Raw genomic sequence first — 20,118 nt, 5'->3', positions numbered from 1 at the left:
ACAAATATTGTTCTCATGTAAGTGAAAGTTTATTTTTTCAATGAGAATAATTGATCTTTAAACCTATATTATGTCGTAAAAGTAACTACAAACGGAAATTACACTTGTATGATGTCACTTGGTGCGATAAATATTTAATTTATATGCAATTTGTTTTGTTATTTAGATACACTTACACGACTATAGTTCTATCTAATAAATACTTATGGAAAGTTGGGAAAAATAAACCTAGTCATGTCATAAATTATTCAACACTGTCCGCAAGAGGTGGCGAGCGGACAGCGCGTTGAGCGTATTCCACAAGCTGTTAAATCTGTGAGCAATTTGCCCTACCTCGTTAAGAGATAAACTTGAAGATTAAATGAAAGAAACAAACAAGGAAAACGGTCGTCACGTTCGAAAGGCTGGGAATGAAGAGTGAATGGGGTGGGGCCACGGTGTACGCAGAAGCGTCGCCACGCGTGAATCACTCGCAACTCACCTCGACCGTAACATTGCAATTGGCAGTGCGCGGTCAACGGAATACAAGCATGTGAACAGAGGGTTGTAACCGAGTGGGAAGCTTACGGGCGAGGCGTTTTGGTGACCGTAACTAGTTGATTTGTATATTATCATAATCATAAAACTTCAGATAAGGAATTGTAATGGCACGCGGTGCAGAATGGGTGAAGGATTGACGTCGAGCGTGCCGTACCTAATACATAGTAGTATAATATAGAAGTAATATGTAACAGACACTGAATATTTATTTATGCAAGCGGAGGACAAACGACCGTACGGGACACCTGATGGTAAGTGATCACCGCACTTTCTCTTGCAACACCAGTTCACAAGAGCGTTGCCGGCCTTTTAGAAAGGCGTTCCTACTTTTTTTGGCGGTATGCCTTATCATCATGGAAACACCGCACAAGGAGCTTCATTAAACAGTTTGTTGTTGTATGTAAACCACACTGTGGGTGAATGACATATATCCAGGTGGTGTGGATGATTTCGTAATTTGTGGCGTGTAGTGAGAGTGTGGAATTCGGCGGCAGGTATCAGATCAAACAGCTCTTCGGAAAACTCCCCGTGTCAATGAAGCGACGTCTCTACGCAACGCCAAGTGGTCCAGCGTTCACAGATACTGGAGTGCCAGACCAGAGGTGATACAAATGGGGGTTTTGAGTGGTAAACGCGCAATAAAGACAAGGTTCATTTTAGCCTATTCTGCGACCTTCCCAAGAGAGGCCTTCCCAACACAGCAACAGTGTAGGAGATAGCACACAGGCTTCTGGTTCCGGCAATAACCATCGACAACAAATTGTATGCTGCGACCAGTGAGGAAGCTTGTAGCCCACTTGAATAATTCTCGGGAATCCCAAATGATGGCAGTTTTACGAGACACGCCATGTGCCATACACGATCAAAGGCCTTAGCTATGTCCAGGCCTTCTCCATTGCTTTCAATAGCCGCCGCCCATCTATGTGTGAGGTATACCAGATGATCACCAGCCGACCGACCATGGTGAAAGCCATACTGTCGGTCAATGATCAACTGGTGACCCACTAAAAGCTGGCCACAGTGCCTTCTATTATTTAGCAAAGAGGAAATAATAATAGGCCTGTAGTTAACCAGATCTGAACATCTGACATACATGTCGCGAGTGTAAGATGTAGCTTGTCATGGACACATAAGTAGTAAGCCTGGCTTTATTCATGTAAGCCAGGTTTACTACTTTAGTGTTTACATTCATGTGTTTCCTAACAGCAAGAGGCTCTATCTAGACACATATATATATATATATATATATATATATTACCCAAAACCTATACATATACATAATAGGGTGCATGATGATGCATGATTATTAAAAATACTACATTTGATTTTTGACATCCTAAAAGTTATCAAACATTAAATTTGTGATAAAAACATTTTATTATTATTAAATTAAAAAATAAACTTTTGGGGGGCTTCTGTGACATCAGAGTCTATGTCAACAATCTATATTATACTAATAAATATATGGCCAGTTATTTTCTTCAGTTATACTGTGAAATCTAATAAAAGGATCGGAATATGACTTGTACCATAAGATGCAGTGTGTTTTGGAGAAGGTATGTGTGATATGTAGCTGATTACTTATCCGAAACTTATATATTTTTGACTATGAAATATATTTGTAAAACAAATAATTACAAATGAAATTCATTCAATGAGAGGACATAGGGAAGTAATAATTACTTAATATAATTAAAACAATGTTTGCCGGGTCAGCACCTATATAAACAAACTTGAAATAATTGGAAAGTGAACCAGTTACCAGCTAGTAAAATATACAATATTCTTATTAAATATTACTTACTCTGATCATCGTAAGCATCTTGGGTCTTTTGAACAGTCTTGTCATGTTTAGTTTTCTTTAATTGCTTCTGTACCTTACTTAGAAGAGAATTACTTTGTTTCACTTGATCATCTAGTTGGTTTCTGATTCCTTCTATTCTTTTCTCTAATTCTAATACATTATTCTGACGGTTTGGTTGTGGTGAAACAAATAATGACGAATACATTAACACAAACCACAAAGTTAACACTGCGGTGCAAAATACAATAATTTTACGTAAATTGAAACGCATTTTGTGTCGATACGCTGTTCAATCTTATAAAATTATCGTGTCTCTTCGTTTACAACTGTAATTTGGAATGTAATAACTGTAAACAGCTGTACAAACATCTTTTGTAAATATTGAAAATATTTCGAAACTGGAATGTCTCAAAACCTCACATTTTGGTGTCGCTTTGTAATCCCCTCTATAAAAGCAAGATATATCAAAACAATAATTTATTCAAATTTGACAAAATTTTGTAGCGTGTAATACATTTATTGCAAAATTTTCAATTCCATTTGTTTATACGCGATTCGCCCTTACAGTCGAGTGGCAACAACACTCAACAGTGAATGCTGAACCGCCAAGTGTCAACACTCAACAGACAGCTCACAGCTGATAAGGACTTTTTTTTTGGAGCCTATGACATAATTTTATGGCAGTTGCTAGTACGCCAAACGGACGAATAAAATTAATAATTAGTCGTCAGATAATCGAATGAAAAACAAAATTAATCGTCCGCTAAAGTATTTTCAACTTCTTCTTCTGTCAATTTTTTTTTACTTATTTCATGACGATGCTAGTCCTCAAGTCGGAATGTGTTTTTTTTTTATTTTATAATTCCCTCTTTAAGTAAACATATAATAAATTTGGCTGATTTTTTAACTACCTACTCAAATGTATGTAAATATTGGTATTTTAAACTAAAAATTTCCATTTCATTTCAACATTTAGAACTCTACGAGACCCTCCCAGAACTCTACGAGACCCTCCGAGAACTCTACGAGACCCTCCGAGAACTCTACGAGACCCTCCGAGAACTCTTCGAGAACCTCCGAAAAACCTTATAAAACTTTATATTTTTGCAGTTCAACGAGAACTCTACGAGACCCTCCGAGAACTCTACGAGACCCTCCGAGAACTCTACGAGACCCTCCGGGAGTTCCACGAGACCCCCGAGAACACTACGAGCCCCTCCGAGAACTCTACGAGAACCTCCGAAAAGCCTCATAAAACTTTATATTTTTGCAGTTCAACGAGAACTCTACGAGACCCTCCGAGAGCTCTACGAGACCCTCCGAGAACACTACGAGACCCTCCGAGAACTCTTCGAGAACGTCAGAAAAGCCTCATAAAACTTTATATTTTTGCAGTTCATCGAGAACTCTACGAGAACCTATGAGAATCCTCAGTTATAATTATAGCATTTGTGATTATGTAACTACAACAAAGGAACTCAAGTTGATAACAGATGCACTACTCATAAAAACTTTCTATACTTGCAGGTCAACAAGAACCTACAAGAATCTGCGAGGACTCTGCGAGAACCTCCGAATCCTCTACGAGAACCTCCGAATCCTCTACGAGAATCTCTGAGAACTCTGCGAGAATCGCCGAGAACTCTGCGAGAACCTCCGAAACCTCTATGACAACCTCCGAATCCTCTACGAGAATCTCCGAGAACTCTGCGAAAAAATACCAATCCTCTACGAGAATATCCCATTTCTCTAAGAATAAGAACATCTATAAGAAATCTACGAGAACACTCAATCCTCTACGAGAATATTCGAGAACTTTACGAGAATCTTCGACAACTATACGAGAACCTTCGACAACCTACGGCTGGTGTAGAGCGCGCACCGCCTGTCAGAATGGCCGTATCTGCTCAAAAACACGTGGAGTAGCACATGCGCCGGGTCCTATAAATACAGCCACACGGTCGACACTCGAGTCAGTCGTGCTCGGGCTGTCGTACGGTACGGACCTCTCTGGGACGTCGTAACGCTGCCTATTGAATAAACGAAAGTAATAAAATACTTACTCGTGTAGTTTTCTTTGGAAGAACCAATGAGTGATCTTCAGCAAGATAGCAATTGTGATGTCAACAGTAATGACGTCACACCTTTTAAAAACAATACAGAGGTTATTTCCTCGTCATATACTTTTTTTAACACCATTGGGCAGTAAAGATTTCAATGAATAGAAATCACACAATCTTTTTGAAAACAGCTAATATTTTGACGGGTGAATTATCGATTGAAAATAAGGGTTCTTTTCCGATATTTGAGTCAAAATAAGGTGAATAAATAATTCAGTTTAAATAAATTACAGTGTATTTGGGACATAAAAAGGTAACTCTATACAATATTTCGTGAAAACATTTTTTTTGTGTAAAGGATAAAAATAAAAAACCAAAAAATTGGTATTTTGAATTTTTCACATAAATTTTGAGGTTGTGTGAAAAAAGTGTGAAAACAAAAGTTGTAGATCTTTTTATTACCTACAACTTTGCCATAGGACTTATAGGACTATCCCGAAAACGAGATAAACCGTTTTTTACCCTAAAACACCCCCCCTTTTCCACTTCCCGAACTCAGATCGCCCGATCAGATTTTTTTTTCTTTTTTGTTATATTCTTGTCTGTTTCCAATGGGTTTCATCCTACTATAATTTTTTTTGGTTTCAAAAATTATCGACCCTGGACTAAGTATGCCAGTCCGTACTTGAAAATGTGATAAAATCGGTAAATAAACTCGTCATAAGTTTTTTGAAGCCAAACTTCTTTAGAATAGTTGTGATTTGAAATTTGATGAAACGAAAAAGCGAGACGATAGAGGTGCCGTTGCCAGCAATTATTTATAAAACTACTATTTTGGCCGCCGCGCCAAATTATGATTTCAACAATATGGATATCCAATCTGAGGTTCTCGAGGGTGTAGAGAACGAATTTGAGATCATTTTTGAAATTTTAAGATGGCCGCCACCCAAAACTATGATTTCAACAATACGGATATCGTATCCGAGTTTCTCGAGGTGCGAAGAACAAATTTGGGTTAATTTCTTAAATACAAGATGGCCGCCGCACAAAATTATGATTTCAATAATATGGATAGTTCTTGAGGGTGCAGATAATGAATTTGGGATCATGTTTGAAATCCATGATATCCGCTGCATTATTTTTGGGGCTATATGTATGCGTGGTGGCTATAATGATAAGCCTAATGCCAAACAACTAAATGGCATCTTTCGGAAACTGTTGTGCCACATGGAACTAAAATCGTTGAAATCAGAAAACTCTGCGCTAATGAACCCGAAACACTAGAAAATGTTAGTATGTTCTTCTTAACTGTATAACATTAAGACAACTGCTCCATCTTCACGGACATTAGTCCGTTGCATCATTAGATGCAAATGAGAAAGAAAGTGACGGTTATTTTATAACTTAGAAGAAAATGGAGGCATAATGTCTCGTTTACATCTAGTAAATATACATAATTTACATAACCGAGCTTGTGAATATATTTATAGCATATAGTTGTATATATAGCTAGTTTTGTGGTGAGATCTCTATGCCATCATTTAAACTGCACGAGTTGCATAGACTTGTTAACTGTGAATAGTTACTTTGAGTACTACAAATTAGTAAGCTCACGAGATGGAAGTGGAATAATATATGCCTAAAGTGACTTATATGAGGTTTGTAAAGCTACAGATTTTTGTAAGATATGTTATATAATTATTGTTTACATTAAAATATTAACTTAATATTTTTTAAGCTCGGTGAAAGATAGTAAACCTTACATTTATCCTGATATTATATCCATCTCAACAGTGATGAAATAACGCATAGGCCCGTGAGGCCCGGGCCTAGGGCGGCACGATTTGGGGGACGGAAAAATTTTCAGAACGTTAAAATTTAAGAGCCGAAGAAATATACCAAAAATTTATTTTAAAATTGGCTCTGTTTTATTTTCGAATTTATTAAAAAAATTCTACGGTCTATAATATAATTCATTTTTTATTGACTTTTCAATTTGAGGGTGCATTATTAATATTTTGATGGAATCAATTATAGTCTAATTATCGAATAAGGTTATTAAAAAGAAACAATTAAATTAATAAGCTTCTTTTCGAATTACTAAATAACTTTTTCACTTATCTTTGATAAGATTACTCTTACATATAAGTATATAAAGCATTTGAAATTACTTATTGGTTTTTAATTTTCCGCTTTTTCTTTGTAAATCGAAGAATTTCAAAACAAAAATGGGGAAGTTTTAGTTTTTACCTCGGTTTTCAAAAATCTTGTTCTCATCGGATCTGTTGATGGTTTGAGGTCCTAGCCTAGGAAGCTATTCTGAGTAGTTTCAGCATGACGTCCCGGCGTGTGTGTGTAAACAAAATTTTTGTCGTACGATATCTCAAGAAAGAATCAACCAATTTAGACCCGCAACACGCCGTTCGAACGGTTTTTTTCCACATTAAAAATTGCACCGATTGCCGCTAAGTCTATATACGTATATATTATCGTGATCTGTATCATAAGTATAAATAAAAAAAAATGTATACCCGCTAAAATTTTTCAGGAGAAAGATTTTTTTCCACCTTGAAAATAGTTAAATCTTATTTACGCGCAAGTATGGGCCAAGATAAACTTAATGCTTTGACATTACTGTCTTTTGAAGCTCAACTATATCAAGAAATTGATTACGATGACATAGTTAATACTTTTGCTTGGACAAAGAAAGGCCAGGAAGAAGAGATTTACAAATTGAGCAATAAATTATTATACTTTGAAAAAAAATGCTTATTATTATTTGTTATGCTAGCTAGACTTTAATAGAAAAAATATTATTTAATAATTATATTTGAATAAAAGATAGAGCACTCTCTAATGCTTCGCAATATGAGTCGTGTAAAAAATAAAAGCTATATTTTAATAACAATTGTGAATCAAAATATATAGAACTTTGTTGACCAAAAAGGGCGGTATATCAGACAGGGCCTAGGGCGGCAATAAGCATAAGCCGCCACTGCATCTCAATCTCTCGTAACCTACCCGCGATTAAAATACTCATTGAAAAGTATTGAAAATTATAAAATTTTAATTGTTTTCAATAATCCTAATCCTTTTTTTATATAATTATAAATATACAGTTTACTTGAAACGACTGTTTATTATTTCAATATTTTTGAATGAGTAGGTATTATTAAACAGCAACTTTTCGACTTTTTAGGAATGAAATACCTAAAAAAAATTACAGAAGGACACGTTGAAAAATTTAGCGGACGATTCATTTTGTTTTTCATCCGATCCGATAATCGGACGACTTATTAATTTTTATCGTCCGATTGGTGGACGACTGCACTTCGTATTTTTTTTTAATTTTATGGCCTGATTTAGCAATGAGATTTAGGTAATCTTGTGAGCTGTGCGTTTTTAAACTAGTTTTAGAACTCATAACTCCTGTTGCGTATGGCTACTCCTTAGTCCGTGTTTAAATTCTCTTTTGCAGTCCTCTACATTCCACCGGTGGCTTGCCGTGTTCCTGTGTTTTCAAAACATGAAAAATTAAAAAAAAATAGCATATTATTAGCATCTGACCAGTGAGTAGTGAGACTGTGAAACAGCTGATAACTCACAGCTGATCCTGACGTACCTAAACTGTCAGCTAGCGCCTGGCAGATATCAGAATTCAGAAGAGCAGGCCGAGAAGTAGGTATCAAGTTAGCAGTTGGAAACTTGGAACATCATTAAAAATGGCCGACGAAGTAGAATTAGCTAATAAGGCAGAAGCTGGTGGAGATACTATATTTGGGAAGATATTGAGAAAAGAAATACCTGCAAAGTTTGTATACGAAGATGATCAGGCAAGTTTTGAGTGTCTAATCTTATTACATTTACTTAAATTCGCCGGCTTTTTATACCCCCTTACGAAAATTCTTATAAATTAAAAAAGTGGCTCATTTATGTGCATTCGTTTTATCCATTCCGACAAGTTTAGTTTGTTATTTTGACCTTATGCCGAAAAAAGATCAGGAAAAGCCGTACTATTACTATAACAACTTTATTAAAAGCAATCGCAAACAGTCCCAACAACTAAGCAAAATCCTATCTGAATTAAAATCTTGATGACATTCCCAAAGGTCAAAAATATAAACCCATTTATGTAGGAAATTGTGTTTCTAGTGAAATATACATGTTAACAATTAATTATTAGGAAAAACTTAAAAAGTGAAGTTTGATGTAAGAAGTACTTTGGTCCAATTTAAGATGTGTTTCTGAGAAGCAATAATTATAAATTTATACAAGTAAAGAATTATATGGTATTCAAAAATACCTAACTTTCGCCTGCACCCCAATTTTAATTTATCAATCTCTCGGGTGCTCTCTCAAATACCTTTGAATCTAAACATGTGGGCCCCCAATAGGTCATTCATCAAATTGTTCAGTTTTTTTGCACCCATTTTATTGAGGTCTGAGTCTTATAACATGATTGTTAGAGTTTGATGTTTTGGATAGTGTTTTAAAAATTTTGGTTTGGTTGAGTATTATTATATGAGAACAACCCTTTATTATATAATGTAACATATAGTTGTAAAACTATGGGTCCTGTAACCTGAAAATAAAACATTATTATTATGATGAAAGGATACTGTGAGTGATGGAAAACTGCCCTGAAGTAGGGTAGTTAGGTCTGGTAAATAATAATAACTACTATGGCCCAGTATGTCTTCATAAACTTTACACAAAAATCTCTGAATTTCTTTAGTGTAGTAGGTGTTACCATTTTCCTTCACCATAAGTTATTAGGTATAAAATAATTTATTTGTGTTTCAGTGTGTAGCCTTTCATGATGTAAACCCTCAAGCACCAACCCACATCCTTGTGATCCCTCGGAAGCCAATAGCACAGCTTTCCAAAGCTGAGGATTCTGATGAGCAGCTGCTAGGTAACAATTTGTTAAAATCATAGCACCTTAAATATTGAACTTTGTTGTTATAAAACTAGTCATGCCATAAATACTGAACAAGAAAAAAAAAAATTTCCATTACAAATAACATTTATTACTTTCACAGTGTGTTAGTTTAATAAATATAAAACAATTTAAAATATAAAAAGCTTATTTGAAGTGGTCTCCATTGGCAATTGCAATACAGTCCTTTAAATGTTGAGGCAAGTTAAGGCAGTTATCAATAGAAGCACACACTCTTTCTATGGGAAAATTCTTCACTACCAATCATACAGAATTTTTTAGGAACACCAAATTAACATGGCATTTAGAGCAAGCCACACTCTTAAACTGACCATAAATCATAATCCAGCACATTAAGATTGGGACTAGACAAAGGCCAGTCTTCAGCTCTGATGAAGTCCAAAACATTCATTTCCAACCAAGACTGCATAGACAGAGCCTTGACCCCGCGCCGAGTCTTGCTGGAAGGAGCTGGAGAAATCTGGTTCAGTCCTTCATAGCTGATACTCCAAACCATCACTGAAGTTGGATAGTGCCCATGTTGCACTCTGTCAACTAATTGGGAAGCTTCCTTAGAGCTTTGTGCATACTTACGGTCAACAAAATAAACTGTAAACAAAATTTTTCAGTGACCTCCCTTTGCGTACCTCTTCAGTTATTGTTTTGATTTTACCACCCTATTCTTTTTCAAATAATCATTTAAGGAGTGAACAGTATGTCTCTTATAGACTGCAAGTCATAAGTCACTTTTAAAATACACGATATGGTTCTTCTAGGTACTATCATCATCTCCCGAGATTAAATCTTTCACAGCGATTTGGTTCTCTTTATCATTCCACTCCAATTTATATCGCAAAATATTGTACAATGTATTAGCGCGCCGAAATGAGAAAACTCAATGAGCAATCATATTAAAATGACAGATTCCAAATATAAAATGTAATATTTTGTTTTAATTGTAACAGTATTTATGACCAGAAGTATATACAATGTTTGTATTAACTGTGGATATTCTTATCCAAAAGACAGACAGATTAACATTTTTTTTTTATTCGGGTCAACAAACAGTAGCACAGAGTGCTTAGAAAAAAATCAGTAATAATATAATACAGTAATACTATACATGCTACCCACTACGTCAACCACATAATTATTAATTAATACTTAATTACAAAAGTTACATGTATGAATATAAATGTAGATATAAAAAATATATTCGTTTAGTTTTATTCTTATTATTCTACAGGTTTAGTCTAATATAGTAATATTCTTCTTAAGATAATCCATGACCAGCTTTTTGAAAGAGCCCACACAAGTGGAAAAAATATCAATATTGCCAAAGCATGCATTATATGAGTGTGTCATTCTCCATAGTGGTGAGCGCTCGCCAGAATTTGTACGACATTTTATAGTAGCAAAAAGTTTATGCGTTTGATTATTGTGTACATGACTTCTAACTGGTATTTTGTAACAGAGTTTACGAGTTAAAGGAATACAGTCGTATTTATTATGACACAGATCAAATAAGAGCATAGCCTCAAGGTGTTTGCGCCTTGACTGCAAGTCAAGTATACTATATTTTTCAAGAAGCTGGTCATAAGGAAGGTAGCTTCCCGTACATTTATAGTGCATCATCCGTAAAAAAATTTTCTGTACAGTTTCTATTCTCTTAACATATTTATTATAATGGGGATTCCAGATACAAACAGCATATTCGAGTTGTGAGCGAACCAGCGATTTATACAAATTTAGATATGTAGCAAATCTATTGAAATTAATACTGGTCCGCATTATAAATCCATACATTTTAAAAGCTTTATTTACAATGTTTTGTGTATGCGTGTCTAAATGTAACTTACTATCCAATGTTATTCCTAGATCTTTAATATTACTAACCTTGTCTAGACTCTCTCCATAAAGCGAATATGTACAGTTGCTAGCGGATCTCTTTTTAGTAAAAGTGATATGCTTACATTTACTTAAGCTTAGATTAAGTTTATTTTCTGTACAATATTTAGTAAATCTATTTAAATCATCCTGAAGATGGTAATGATTATCTTGTAATTCAATGGTTTTAAATATTTTAAGATCATCTGCATATAGTAGAAAATTACTATGTTTAAAGCATGTATGAATATCGTTGATGAATATAATAAATAAAAGAGGTCCAAGAATTGACCCTTGTGGAACTCCAGAAGTAATCATTACCATTTTCGATTCATGGCCACTGATGATAACTCTTTGAGTACGATTTGAGATGTATGATTTAAACCATCGCCAAAGATCACCACGTATGCCGTTATACGCTAATTTTTCTAATAAGCGTCTATGGTCTACCCTATCAAAAGCTTTCTGAAAGTCTGTATAAATGCAGTCTGTTTGTCTATTGTTATCTAAATCTTCAAATAAGTGTGAAGCAAAAACAAGAAGATTAGTTACTGTTGAGCGTTTCTGCACGAATCCATGTTGTTGTGGAATTATAATCCTATGTATCAGTGGATAAATGGAATCGTGTACAAGCCGCACAAAAAGCTTGGAAAGTACAGGCAAGATAGAGATTGGTCGGTAATTTTCTACGTTCTTTTTGGATCCTCCTTTATGTACAGGCACTATGCGAGCCATTTTCCATTGCTCTGGAAGTATGCCTTGTTTAAGACTCATACTGAATAAAATATGCAGTGGTTTGTAAATGGTTTTGAAAAATAATGGAGGTATATCATCCAAACCAGAACCCTTCATTACATCCAACTTGTTTAGAGCCTTAATTACATTTTCAGTCGTGATAACAGTTTGACTGATAATGTCACACACTATTTCATTCTTACCAGTGCATTCAATATGATCTATGTCAAAGTCATTGGTAAGAGTAGATGGTACAAAAACTGAGTAAAAAAAGTCAGAAAATAAATTACATGCATCGATCGGAGTATTAGCTGTATTATTTTTGTAAAATACATTATAAGGAATGCGGGAATTGTTTTTTATATTAGAGAAGTATGTCCAAAAATATTGTGCATTGACTTTAATACTATCTTCTACTATGTTCATATATTCACTGTAACGACGTTTCGATTCCTTTTTAAAACGACGTCTGAGTATACAGAATATCTCATAGTCTGACGTATTATTAAATTTTTTCCACTTTATCCAAGCCCTTTTTTATCTTTAAATATATGGATTAAGGATGAATTAAAACAAACTGGGAAGCTCTTTGCCTTTATAGTTTTCGATGGGATATACTTACGTATGAATCCATAGATTATTTCATAGAATAAACCGACAGCTTGATCAGCAGATTTGTCTTGAAAATATCTTTCCCAGGTGGTGTTAAGTATCTCTTCATTAATAATTGAATACTCAGCTTGTTTAAAACAGTAGTGTGTCTGTGTAGTTAAAGGGATATGTGGTCTATTAGCAAAGGGCAATAGTGCATAGAAAGGTGGATGATGACCATCAGGTGGCACCAAGGCAGTAAGTGCATTTAATAAAATACAATCATTGTTACTGGATAGGAATAGATCTAAAATATGATTATTATAATTTTCAAAACAATTATATTGTGATAGATTCAAGGTATACATAAATTGACAAAAATATTGACTCGTTAAACAATTACTATTACTTAATTGTGGTTCCATATGCGCGCCGTGTCGCAACCAATTTATTGTCGGTATGTTATAGTCGCCAACAAGGTGTATATTATCGCTAAGTAACAAGATTTCTTGTAGGTAATTAAAATAAGATAGGTATATATCATGGGTCTGATTCGGCGGAATATATGTTACACCAAATATGTGACGGCCAGCTGTAGTGCGTAACTCAACTAGTACGTAATCAATAATTGGTAAGGCATGGCAAGCATAGTGGCTGGCTGTGACATTGGCAGCGTAAGAAGCGTGGCAGCCAGCGAGCGACGCACCGGAATCATAACTCCACCGCCATCACGCCGCCCGGTCGCGGTTCGGTTCCTATCACACCGGTATACGTGATATTGTCAAATATCTCATCAGTTAACCATGTTTCAATCTACTGTATACTAATAAATTAAAAATAATTAGAGTTTTAAATCGCATTATCATACTAGGTAATTTTATTATTTTTAGACACAGAGTGACACGCATATTAATTATGATGTCATGAGAACTACAATGACGTAATTGTTGATTAATAGTTAATCTTTTATAAGTTACATAATTGTAACTAAAAATAATATGGTTTATATTACGGAAAGTGACATGAGAATACATTATATTGTAAGCTAAAAAATAAGAAAATAAACATGTGTTTACTAACATTATCATACAAAAAACGCAATACCAGCAGTAAAATATAAACACAGTGAGATAAATGTAACATGTACAAGTAATATGGTTTATTTTACAGAGAATGAGATGAGAATACATTATATTAGCCGAAAAATAAGAAATTAAACATGTTTTTAGTACAAAAAAGGCAATACAAAATAGAAACACAGTGAGATAAATGTAACATGTACAAGTAATATGGTTTATTTTACGAAGAATGACACGAGAATACATTATATTAGCCAAAAAATAAGAAAATAAACATGTTTTTAGTAACATTATTATACAAAAAACGCAATACCAGCAGTAAAATAGAAACACAGGGTAATAAATATCTTTACTGGTGACAATCGGTAATAACTGCAGCAAGTCAGGTATATAATGTAGTATAGTAGGTATATAAAATAGGTATTTACGTTTATAATGCATACAAGGCCAATAATAGGTAATCCTTATTATGTAGTAATTAAGGCCTGTAATCGCGTGATGAGCGAGACAGAGTGCACAAAAAATGTATATGTATTTTATTTGATATCGACTAGTTTTCCATTCTGTCAGCGCCTCGATTTTTGAATTTAGTAAAATCTCCAGTGGATCGGATAGCAAATGATGGGGAGGTGTCATTTTCTCGGACGAGGATAGTTGCATTTTTGACCCACACGTACTTATATTTGAGCCTCTTCGCCTCCTCACGGCACTCGCGAAAAAGTCGTTTATTCTTAAGAGTAAGATGCTCATTCATATAGATAATATGCGACTGACCTTGAATACCTATCTGTTCATTCCGTACTCCACGAGCCTTACGGAAAGCACTTAGAATGTTATCACGCAGAATCCTAGTGGTGAATTTGACAATTATGTTTTTAGGCTGGCGATTGTTTTGTTGATTTGCATGTGGGACTCGATGAATCGAAATTACATCTTTGTTCGAGATTGTGTAGTTAATAGCCAAGCCTATGGCATCTAGGATTGAAAGTAGATTTTCATTCCGTTTGTCAGGTACGTTACATATCTCAATATTGCACTGCCTCGCCTGCTGCTCCAGGGAGTCGATTTTATGTTCCAGGGTAGAAACGAGATTAGCTGTTCCAAGCACACCCTTCTTAAATTCCTCAAGTTCACGTACCTTTTTTTCAATGTGAGCGTGCTCCTCTGATTGAAATTGGGCCGATGATTGCAGTTCGGTGATATCCTTGGTTACACTGGCCAAACCACTTTTCAAGTTAGCTTGCTCGGTCCGCAGTGATTGCATTTCAAGCTGTACTTCAGATAAAGCACTTTTGATATCGCCACTAATTCTATTTAGGCTGTCGTCGATTTCTTTACGTCATGTTTGTAGCATATTCTGTAGATCATTTGTAAAGCTACGCAATTCAAATTCTGGATGTGTCGCCTGGTGTTCGAAGAGTTTAGGTGACGTGTTCGTTTCCTCAGCGGACGGAATTACTGAATTACGTACCAGAGTGTTTTCACGGTTTCCTTTACGTCGCCGAGTTACATTGCAGCAGGAGGGACATTGCCAGGAGGCCAGATAGTCCTTAGTAAGTGTCTTATATTGTTCTGTCCTTATTCAGACACTGAGAGTGATAGCCTAATTTACAGTAATAGCACTTCATAAGCGATTGTTCTGTCAAAGGACGTCCACAACCACCACTGCACTACATATTTACAGACACTCATTTTAAGCCTCAATACACTAAACGAACGAATTATTATGTAGTTAATAATTAGAATAAAACTTTAAATTGGACACAAGTAAATAGGCCGTAATCACACGCAGTCGTAATAATAACTAACACGTCAGGTAACTTGCGCTGTGACACGTGGCGGTATGATGATAATAATTAATAACTTATTACACATGTAACCTGCGCGGCGGCGCGCGACAACTGGATTTATAGGAACCATTTGCTTTTCTTTTTATATAAATATTTGTTTCATAGTTATTTTTAGGTTACAACAGGTGTTTCCAATAAGGATTGTTTTCACTGCATGGAAAAGAATCTGAACAGCAGAAGTTATTATTATTTATTAATATCAAATTTAATAAAATGTTTTCTGATACTAATTCCAGCAAAGTACCTGAATCATAGTTCATCCTTATAACAACATCCTTAAAACTAGTTAACCAATTACAATTGTTACTTAAAAAATATTTACAAGTTTAGAAATTACACACCAATACTAAAGCAATTTTTGACCGATTTTGACCAATAGTTAAACGTTTCATTCAATAAGAATTGAGAATAATATTATGTGTTCTATCTCGCTCTAAAACTAATGCTATCGCAGTAAGCCGGCCAGCGAGCGCTTGTGTAAACTCGCGTCGATGCTCGATCAGCGGATGTGAATGAGCACCCACTCTGTCGCTCATTGATTAAAATTGAATGAATTGTGATCGACGCCGCGACGCGCTTTAGTAGAGTACGCTCGGCCTTGCTGTGAGGTTTTGTAACGCGGAGCATATGACTGGTCACGTGAGTATATCTGCGGTCTTCGAGAGAACATGACGATGCTTGTACTTCGATGAGATGACTACTGGTGATCTGCATGATTCTATGACTTGATGTACAGCATTATGAAATGGTTCTTATAAGAGCTAATATTACGGTATATAAAATAATATGTTCTTTTAAGAACGAATCTTTCGGCATACGCTTATTACAGTTAATATGCACGATTTATATTTCTACGATCTATCATGCTACGAAGGTATTACGTTACAAGTTAGATATTAGACATTTGTATTAATTGATGTTATTGGTTGTAGGTACAGCTACAGCCTCACTGAATAGTCTTACCATTTCTTCTCTTTACTACTTGCAGAATCAACCAGTTTATTGGGTAAAATAATATAAACTTAAACTAATCTACGTTGGAATATTTTATTTGATAATGTACGGAAAGTTATTTATCACTACATAGTATAAAACAAAGTCGCTTTCTCTGTCCCTGTATCCCCATGTATGCTTAAATCTTTAAAACTACGCAACGGATTTTGATGCGGTTTTTTTAAATAGATAGAGTGATTGAAGAGGAAGGTTTATACGCGTAATAACATCCATTAAATAGTGGAGAATAATAAAATACTGTTATTTTTGAGGTTTCTAATGTGATGTCGTAAATAATAACATTTTTTCCGCTTACATTGCAAACGCAGGTTGAACCCTACAAGATTTGTCAAAATAATGTAAGTACTAAGTATTGTACACATTGAAAAGGTCTACAGAAAACTCCCCTATGGTATATGTCTATCTCTTATGGATATCCTACAATAAAATTTTTTGTCATTTACTTTTTACGACAAATAATGGCTAATTTTCGAAGAGATTTTAACCAATACAGCATTAATCCTTATCTAATTAAATACCTTAAATACATTGTTGATTTAATATAGATATATATCGCCCTTTACAGCATATGATTTAAATGAATATTTTCGAAGATATTACAGATTTAAGTGAATGACATAGGCTATACATTTTTACCCGTGCGAAGCCAGAGCGGGCCGCTAGTTAAACATAATTAAACTTTTCTTGAATATCATATAATCACAATTTTGTTTATGTAAAATATTAGTATCGTTTTTTAATTCTAAAACAAAGTAACAATTGGAGTATGGTAGCTATAATAAACAACAACATTTTTACATTGTATGTCATCTAAAAATCTTACAAAGACGGCTTTGACAATTAATTATTGAATATTAAATTAATGTCGCTGTATTGGCTTGAACCCTTTGGGCTTTGTCCGTCCTAATTGTGGATGAAAAACAAACAGAAATTAACGAAATTTCTGGAAACTTATACCTATTTAATATATAAGCAATAATTTGAAACAAATTCAAATATTTTTATTCAAAATAGGATGTGACATCACTTATTGAAATTCAAAAACTACCACCCATTATAAAACCAGTGCCTCAGACATGAGATTAATTCGCGCAACAAACTCAACGGGCTTTTTTTTTTCATCAAAAAAAAATATGTTTACAAAGTAATATTGTACAATTATTATTATTTAAGGCGATGTTTTCCCAACACTCTAGGCAAAAATCACTCGAACGTATTTATCTATAGCGTTAGATATACGTTCGACGCGGGCATGGCTGAGACCCTAGTCCCTAGCCGAGCGATGCGGGTTAAATCAAAATTTTGCGCGGCGGCCATCTTGGATTTCAAAAATGATCCCAGAATCGTTCTCTGCACCTTCGAGAACCGTGGATACGATACCCATAATGTTGTAATCATAATTTTGCGCAGCGGCCATCTTGGATTTCTAACTTCCCTAAAGAACATACATACAAAAATCCCGCGTGGCATAATATTCAAAATAATATTACGTATATTTTATTGTAGTACTTTCCGACTTCCATTTACCTATATATTTTAACAAATACGCTGTCGCATCATCATTATTTTTTTACTATGATTCTCGCTTCGTACTTATTTGCTAAAATCTTACGTTATGTGAGCCCGAAAGACACACAGTACCTTCCTTGACAGTGGTCACGGGCGTACTGCTGGCATGAGCGAGCATGCAACCAAGCCAAGGCGTCGCGTTTGGTTTATTACGAAAAAAAATAATATAAAATAATTCACAAAGCGTATTGATAAAACCCACAAGGAAAATTTATAAATACTAATAAACTATCGAATAAAATAAGTTTTGTGTTTATAGCTATCATAGTTTTATGATAATATAAAACAATTCAAATAAAAAAAAATCAAAAAATAAATCTATTGAGATTTTTTTCGGAATCGTGTTTCCGAAACCGTGATAATTTAGATAAAAAAATTAAAATAAACATGTCAAAAAATTGGAACCGTAGTATTTGTAGAAGTATTTTAAGTAGATTTTCAAAAATGTTACTTTTTAGGACTAGCGCCTAACCTGAGGGCGGTCGCTCCATGCCCAATCTGTGGTGTCATTAAGAAAGTCATTTATGTTATAGTTTCCTTTACCACAAACGTTTTATTATTTTGAATATCGTAATACTTTTGTTTTGAACATTTTCTGGGATTTTGTTGTAAACATCGCCCCACAAAAGACTTAATAACTCGAATAACATTTTTTTAAAGCCATTCAGTAATAACGATCGATTGATTTTTGACTGACGGAAGTATAGCGATACATAACGAAGCTGTTTACCCTTCCATAAAAAGTAATCACTTTAAAAACAAACTTGCTGACTAATACTCGCTTGGCGATCAGAAACACTGCCAAATGACTTACTAGTACTGTGCGAGTTATCACTTATCGACTAGAGAGTATACGAGTGTATATTCTATCTAACCTACACAAAAAACTATCGGAACTATACTCGTTACGTCACCGTTAAATAATTTAATTAGTTTCTATCTCTACTCGGTTTTAGTTTTTCCTCGCGATGGAACAAGTGTCTTGTGGCGTTTTTAAGTTACAGTTTCAGGCCTTAGAATACAATATTAATGTAACTTGTTTTCAGGACATCTCATGATCGCGGCCCGTAAAGTTGCAGCAAAGGAGGGTCTGGATAAATCTGGTTTTCGAATTGTCATAAATGACGGGAAAAATGGAGCGCAAAGCGTGTACCACTTGCACATCCATATTCTCGGTGGTCGACAAATGCAATGGCCTCCTGGCTAATTATAGTCTGTTAATTAATTAAAATTGTGCGTTATAGTTTTTGTTTTATTTTTCAAATAGACAGCTCATAATGCGTAGAGAAAGCTCTCTTTTCCCTATATATTATATATTATACTCTTTGGATAGATGTGCCTCTGATGTTTTCATTATATACAATCAGTGTACCCAGGTTATGAGATGGCGCTGCGTTATCTTTATTAAATATTTTACGCCCGTAGAGTACCAACTACCGTCGCTAGATTAGCGCTCATTATGTTTAGGGTAAGGTGGGGAACAGTGTTAAAATGCAAGTATCTATGTTTCTGATATTTACTTTTACAATAGTGGTATACAGTTTTCACAATCTCATAAGCGGCCATCTTTGAACAGTTGTAATCGCTTCAGTCTGTACCGCGTTTTAGGAAGAACAAACAAAAATCGAATTTTAGTGATCAAAATTAGAAAAAATCTGATCAAATTTATTATTTTGTTTCTTGATGTATTATGTAAAGGTGAGTGAATGTGATTTTCCTCTATTCCCTATATATATAGCTTCATTTTATCGTTAAGTAGATTCGTAAACATTTCTGAAAAGACTCTTCTCTTATTTTTTTCGATTTGTCTCACCTAGGGGAACTGTGTTACCCAATAAACCCAACTAACATTTCTTTAGCTTTTAAAAGAAAATTGTAAGAAATAAACATGAAAAAGTAAACAAAAAGAATATAACACAAAGAAAAGAAATTCATTGACAGAGAGCTGAATAATTTCGAAATTACAGATTTTTTAAAAATGATACTTATATTATATAAAGTCAGCAATTTACGTAAAACTGGAAAAGTTGACAGTCATTTCTACTTTCCT

General features: G+C 34.6%; 2 protein-coding genes across 3 annotated transcripts in view; one reads left to right on the top strand and one right to left on the bottom strand.

Moving 5' to 3' along the window:
• LOC126971401 (alpha-1,3-mannosyl-glycoprotein 2-beta-N-acetylglucosaminyltransferase) overlaps positions 1-2,981 on the bottom strand; it is a 258,468-nt gene extending 255,487 nt beyond the window's left edge. For both annotated transcript variants that reach the window (XR_007730894.1, XM_050817713.1), the window contains exon 1: positions 2,345-2,981. Coding sequence is in view for 1 of the 2 variants with exons in the window: in XM_050817713.1 (XP_050673670.1) it covers positions 2,345-2,615 (271 nt within the window). In the remaining variant the exon portion in view is untranslated. The remainder of the gene's footprint in view (positions 1-2,344) is intronic.
• Positions 2,982-7,999: 5,018 nt separating this feature from the next.
• On the top strand, positions 8,000-19,311 carry LOC126971474 (adenosine 5'-monophosphoramidase HINT1). Its single transcript, XM_050817807.1, has 3 exons — positions 8,000-8,237; positions 9,208-9,319; positions 19,115-19,311. The coding sequence occupies exons 1-3, from the start codon at positions 8,127-8,129 to the stop codon at positions 19,273-19,275; spliced, it is 384 nt and encodes a 127-aa protein (XP_050673764.1). The 5' UTR covers positions 8,000-8,126; the 3' UTR covers positions 19,276-19,311.
• Positions 19,312-20,118: the final 807 nt, after the last annotated feature.

Source organism: Leptidea sinapis, chromosome 23 (assembly GCF_905404315.1).
Source record: "Leptidea sinapis chromosome 23, ilLepSina1.1, whole genome shotgun sequence".
NCBI lineage: Eukaryota > Metazoa > Arthropoda > Insecta > Lepidoptera > Pieridae > Leptidea > Leptidea sinapis.
This window is presented reverse-complemented; position numbering and strand designations above follow the sequence as displayed.